The 6,750-nt window shown below is 30.0% G+C and overlaps 1 protein-coding gene and 1 long non-coding RNA gene across 2 annotated transcripts; both read right to left on the reverse strand.

Moving 5' to 3' along the window:
* LOC140055461 (G-protein coupled receptor GRL101-like) lies at positions 1 to 3,361 on the reverse strand. The gene is made up of 6 exons (XM_072100800.1): positions 3,330 to 3,361; positions 3,120 to 3,191; positions 2,387 to 2,458; positions 1,989 to 2,063; positions 1,555 to 1,626; positions 1 to 1,068 (listed from the first exon to the last, which is right to left on the reverse strand). Exons 1-6 carry the CDS (start codon positions 3,359 to 3,361, stop codon positions 84 to 86), a joined length of 1,308 nt encoding a protein of 435 aa, XP_071956901.1. The 3' UTR covers positions 1 to 83.
* Positions 3,362 to 3,577: 216 nt separating this feature from the next.
* On the reverse strand, positions 3,578 to 6,259 carry LOC140055329 (uncharacterized). The gene is made up of 3 exons (XR_011846660.1): positions 6,244 to 6,259; positions 3,929 to 4,000; positions 3,578 to 3,640 (listed from the first exon to the last, which is right to left on the reverse strand). It is a non-coding gene; the product is annotated as an uncharacterized lncRNA (long non-coding RNA).
* Between the last annotated feature and the right edge of the window lie 491 nt (positions 6,260 to 6,750).

Here is a 6,750-nt window from a genome sequence, read left to right on the forward strand (position 1 = left end):
AGTAGATGTACTTCAATTTTGGCCATTCTGATACCACAATATGTGCTGCATGATACAGTATGACAAAAATTTGATAACAAGCCTTAACGATTTGTTTTTTCGCTTGAACATGTATATATGATCGTGTACAGATACGGATTAACTGCCGAGTTGATCGGTAAAATGAAGGTTGCTGCCCAAACATATATTTCTGCAGGGATATCCCAATGTTTAGTTTCCGAGCAAATTCCCATTAAAATGATGGGAAACCAGCAACAAAAATCTGTACCAATTATAAACACTAGCTTCCGTGCAATTCGCAACTGTTCTTCAAAGCTTTTCCTTCTATTAACAGTCGCTGATGATCTTTTCACAGAAAAAAATATTGTGAGATAACTGACGACCATGACCAAGAAACCGAAACCGTTAAATGCAATGAAGATAGCAGTGGCATACTCCCAGCCTGGTAAATGGCTTCGAGTTAGCGGTAACGGAAGGCAGACACTCTGTTTACCATAGTAGTTCTGTCCAAAGTAAGGCAGGTCGATAAAGCTCAGTTTATTTGCAGCTACCGGTAAGAAACTGATAGCAGCAATAACAACCCAAGCAATGACGATGACTATTTTGCATGTTTTACGACTGAGACGTCTAGTGTTAAAAGGACTAACAATGTTTACAGCCCGGTCGACGCTCATAACCATCAACGTAAACACCGAGCATTCACTGGAAAGAGTAGAAATAGCACCTGCAAAACTGCAAGTGAAACTACTTTTCCAATATTCTAGAACTTCCGAGTATCTACCTCTATAGTGAATATCAGCCCCTGCAATAATTAGCAGATACATTGCCATAAGTAGATCAGAGATGGCAAGACTGGAGATCAGCATGGAATCAACAGTTTTCTCTTTATTGCAACACCTTGATATGAGAACAAGTGCATTGCCAATAATGGAGGAAACACCAATTACGAGCATCAACACCCGAAGCGATTTCCTTTTTAGTAAATCTTGGCATGATGCGAAAGCATCAGTGGGTTCACAGATCTCAATGTCACCAACAACACAACACAGATGGAAAAAATCTGAATAACTGAATGAAAAGAAATAGGATAGTTATATATTCATAATTGATAATTGTAAAGTGTAAATAGCTAATTGCTAATTTCAAAAAGTGTAAATAGCTAATTTCAAAAAGTGTAAATAGCTAATTTCTAATTTAAAAAAATGTAATATTAGCCGTTTTTTCTTGCCAGCATGTATTTATTATATGGAATTCTTTTTTTATATAGAATACAATTTTCCTTGTTTCAGCAGTACAGCTGGGTCAACATTTTCTATCATGACTCGTCTTTACAGACACATTCCATTATTGTTCCGGCCTTTTCACTGAGATTGAGAAGTTCACACGTATGAATTCTTCTGATAACTTTTTAACCACTTGTTACATTTGAAAACAAAAGTGAATCTGTGAAATTGGTACTAAATGGCATTTAAATACAAAATCAAAGGGGGACAACAGATCACACCACCCTACATACAGCCATTTGCATTCATAATGTAAAATAAATTTACTTACAACTCTGTTAAATTTACCAACTCTTTAAAAGTCTTTTCTTCATAATCTTTCAAGTTGTTGTATGTTAGGTTTCTGTAGGATAATAAATTCAGAATGATCATATCCATTTAATAATAACTTTAAATTCACATGTCATGAGGAAACTTTCTGAATGATTGAAATCAAAACAGTACTGGGTTTGGTTTACTAGCATTCCTGCTCCCAAAAGTCATCCATTCATAGAAGCACTGATGAAGAAAGTCTATCCATGGTGGCCATAGAATGGTCCTCAAACATACTTTGGCTTTAGTTGATAGAAGTTTGAAACATTTTATTAGAAATAGAGTATATGTAAGTTATAAACTTTGTGGCAATGACAATGTTTACAAAAAGCTGAATGTGCATTAGAGGCAAGAATACAAGCAGGTGTCTTACAATACAGATTATGAACTTACAGAATTAAAAGTGATGAAGCAAATGGAGAAAATGCACCATCCTCTATGTTAGTTATAGAGTTGTTCTGTAACTGTCTGTTAACAAATTAACAACAAAAATTATGATCCTAAATTTAGTTATCTGAAGATGATCAACTGCAATTGCCTTTATTGGTATTTACTGCTCTGTCACAGTACTATATTATTCAATGTAATCAACTAAAGTACATGTTTTAAAGATACAGTATACTGTCCCACTGTAAAAATGAATTTACTATTAATCTTTGTTAAACATGCCATTCTAATGTCACATAATAGTAATCATCAGTCATTGAAATTTTAAAATAAATAACAATTATTACTATCAACTATGATTAATGAATTAAGAGTATAACACAATACGTACAAAACATACTTACAATATTTGCAAATTGTTCAATCCATCAAATATATCAGCTGGTAAATTACTAATTTGGTTGTTTTCCAAAAATCTGCAAAAATAAAAATGAACAACATTTAAAGTGAAGTTTGACTATTTTATATTTTACCCATGGTTTCACTATTTTGTTTTCTTTATTTTTTTTTAACATAATTTTTTATCCAACTTTTAAAATTTATGTATGATCTTGTTTAGAGAAAGTATATAAAAAGAAAGTTGAAAAATTAATGTTTTTATTTAATATGATTAACTTAAATTAATCATTTCACAATAATTTTACAAATGTTATAATAAATTGCAATTATTGCTATTCATCATCATCACAAACAGGGCACTTAAGACTTCTCCAATCAGAGAGATTATTAGCCAAAGTGTACATAGACTTATTTATTTTTTCTTTTTGCATCATTTTCTATAATTTTTATCCATGTGGTTCTAGGTTGTTCTCTTCTGTCATTGATTCAGATAGAGCTCCTTGTGCTGGGATATCATAGTCTAGACTAAGAAGGTGTCCACACCATGTCAAGCGTCTTCTCTTTATAACTCTGTTCCATTTTTCCTCATTTGTGCTGTTATATAAATCTATATTTGTTATTATATTAGACCATCTGGAATAATTAATGTTTAAGTTAAATGCCTTCAGTTGATTATGTTGCTATCAACTATGATTAATGAATTAAGAGTATAACACAATACGTACAAAACATACTTACAATCTTTGCAAATTGTTCAATCCATCAAATATATCAGCTGGTAAATTACTAATTTGGTTGCCCCACAAAGATCTGCAAAAATAAAAAATGAACAACATTTACAAGTGAAGTTTGACTACTTTATATTTTACCCATGGTTTCACTATTTTGTTATATTTAGTTTATTTTAACATAATTTAATAAGCAAAAGTACATATAAGGGCACTATACTGTATTTCATTAGTGATACATATATCAATCATATTGATTGAATTATTAGTGTCTATGATTCATGCACCTTTCTGACCGTTGATCATTCACTAGAGCACTGTTAATATGTCCATTAATACAACATCTGTATCATTTTTTTTAAAGCCAACACATTAAAAATATTTCATTTATGTAAAAATAATGTTTCAAATTTATAGCTTTTGTTTAATAATAACACAATAAGTACAAAACATACTTACAAGTCTTGCAAATTGTTCAATCCATCAAATATATCAGCTGGTAAATTTCGAATTTCATTACCATTCAACCATCTGAAAAAAAATTAAAAATTAACCACATTTAAAAGTGAAATTTGTCTATTTTATCACCCATGCTTTTACTAAATTTGTTTTCCTTCGTTTATTTTAACATATTTTTTAAGGCAAATTTGTATGATAATTTACGTATGATAATTTTGTTCAGTTCTTTTTGTTATTATATTAGGCCATCTGGAAAGATTAATGTTTAAGTTAAATGCCTTCAGTTGATTATGTTGCTATCAACTATGATTAATGAATTGTGAGTAATAATAATGCAATAAGTACAAAACATATACTTACAAGACTTGCAAATTGTTCAATCCATCAAATATATCAGCTGGTAAATTACTAATTTGGTTGTCGTACAAATATCTGCAAAAATAATATAGAACATTTAAAAGTGAAGTTTGTATACTTTATACTACCTATGGTTTCACTATTTTGATTTCTTTAGTTTATTTTAACATAATTTTGTATCCAACTTTTAAAATTTATGTTTGATCTTGTTTAGGGAAAGTATATAAAAAGAAAGTTGAAAAATTAATGTTTTTATTTAATATGATTAACTTAAATTAATCATTTCACAATAATTTTACAAATGTTATAATAAATTGCAATTATTGCTATTCATCATCATCACAAACAGAGCACTTAAGATTTCTCCAATCAGAGAGATTATTAGCCAAAGTGTAAATAGACTTATTAGGTGATCATTTAGAATAAAATGATCACCTATTGTTATTGTACAAAATCTTTATTGTTATTATTATTCTTCTTTCTGTACACTTTTTGTTCGTCAAATATCACAAAAAGTTGAATAGCAATGATCACAAAAATTTCACAATGTCTTTCAAATATTTTAACTTAGCCATAATAAGCTTTTCAGCGTGATCACTCATCCGTTGCGTCACGTATACGCCATTTTGTGAAATCACATTATCAATCATATATCCATAATTTATTATCACATATTTATGAAATTCACTACACGTAAACTTCAGGTCAAGGGTAAAAATATTAGCAAGTAAAAATGCGCGCGCACGTAGGGTCATGCGTGTGGAATCGCGCAGTAAAAATTTAAAAAGCTCAAAATTACGTTTTAATCAATTTAGAGCATGAATTAGGCCATTTGCGTGTTTCAAAAAATGACTGCGCAAAAAAAATATTTTGCGCGCGCGATACATACAAAGCGTAAAAATTGCAGTTTTTTTATACAAATCGCGTTCTACTCACCATCCTTAGTACATTCACCTAATTTGAGTAAGTTCCGACTGAAAATAACGCTATACGAGCAGGTTAAAAATAACAAAATGCGCAAATTAATTGCATCAAAGTGCTGAAAATGGTGAAAAATAAGGCCTTTTTAAAATGAATATAACTCTTCAGAATGGCAGGTGACCCCCAATTTTTTTAACTTATTCGGGAAGCCATTGGGTTGTAGATACATATTCATGTACACATTAGACGTACAAAATGGTATGACGTCATCAAATGGCCACTTCAATTTAAAAATTAGTAATTTTAATCTTTTTGTGTGGGTTATCACATTCAATAGACCGCATCTCCGTTATTTGAGCCCGATTTTCGCCGAAATTTTAGTATGTGCTTGCTCAATTAATTATCTTTCTCAAGGGTTGTCAACATTTTTATTTTGATGACGTCATCATGTGTAAAAACTTTAATAACCAAGGTCGTGTAATTTCAGCTACACCATACATTTGAATATGTTATAGCTCTTCAGAATTAAAGGTGACCTTGAAGATTATAATTTATTATGAAAGCTGATTAAATGTAGATATGAATTCATATAAAAATTAAGCCTATCGGATGTTGTGATGTTATCATATGGCCAGTTGAAGTTAAAACGTTGTTTTTAAATTTCTTTAGTCAAAGTTATACAAATTTCAAAGAGCGCGCATTGCGCTTCTACGTGTCAAATTATCTTCCAATCCTTATATTTATTTGCTCAATTCATTATCTTTCGAAATTGTCATCTTCGAGTTTATTTTGATAATTCCATCATACCAAAAAATTTGAACATGATGTGGGTCCCGTAATTTCACCTATGCTACACTGTATATAGATATACAGTATATACTGTACATATTGTATATGACACATAATAGGCACAACTCCGCACTATAAGCGTATAACAGGATGGTATACATCAACATTTTCCTATTGTATGTTAACGTACGTGCATGTTTAAAAAATATTAATGTAAGTAAAGCGATAAAAATGATCACCTATAATTCGTCAAAGTGACGAATTAAATTCTAGTTTGTTTTTTCTTTTTGCATCATTTTCTATAATAATTTTTATCCATGTGGTTCTAGGTTGTTCTCTTCTGTCATTGATTCTGATAGAGCTCCTTGTGCTGGGATATCATAGTCTAGACAAAGAAGGTGTCCACACCATGTCAAGCGTCTTCTCTTTATAACTCTGTTCCATTTTTCCTCATTTGTGCTGTTATATAAATCTATATTTGTTATTATATTAGACCATCTGGAATAATTAATGTTTAAGATAAATGCCTTCAGTTGATTATGTTGCTATCAACTATGATTAATGAATTGTGAGTAATAATAATGCAATAAAGTACAAAACATACTTACAACCATAGCAAATTGTTCAATCCATCAAATATATCAGCTGGTAAATTACTAATTTGGTTATTATCCAAAGCTCTGCAAAAATAAAAAATGAACAACATTTAAAAGTGAAGTTTTACTACTTTATATGCTACCCATGGTTTCACTATTTTGATTTCTTAAGTATATTTTAACATAATTTTTTATCCAACTTTTGGAATTTATGTATGATTATTTTGTTCAGGGTAAACTTAACATTGCAAGTTGAAACAGAATTCAGATCTTATAAAAGAGCACTGTGAATATGTCCATTAAATACAATAATTTGTTTCATTGTGGTTAAAATCAACACATCAAATATATTTGATTTATATGAAAATAATGTTGAAAAATTAATGTTTTTTTGTTTAATATGATTAACTTAAATTAATCATTTCAAAATAATTTTACAAATGTTATAATAAATTGCAATTATTGCTATTTATCATCATCACGAACACTGAACGTCATCTGACATAGTGCACTTTTAAG

Source organism: Antedon mediterranea, chromosome 7 (assembly GCF_964355755.1).
Source record: "Antedon mediterranea chromosome 7, ecAntMedi1.1, whole genome shotgun sequence".
NCBI lineage: Eukaryota > Metazoa > Echinodermata > Crinoidea > Comatulida > Antedonidae > Antedon > Antedon mediterranea.

Excerpts from the sequence above, each read along its gene's own strand:
- LOC140055461 (XM_072100800.1), bottom strand. The coding sequence starts at position 3,361 with ATGATTGATATATGTATCACTAATGAAATACA. Across the intron at positions 3,192-3,329 it reads TGTATCACTAATGAAATACA|ATCTTTGTGGGGCAACCAAA; the intron begins GTATAGTGCCCT and ends TTATTTTTGCAG. Across the intron at positions 2,064-2,386 it reads TTGAACAATTTGCAAATATT|ACAGTTACAGAACAACTCTA; the intron begins GTAAGTATGTTT and ends ATTTGTTAACAG.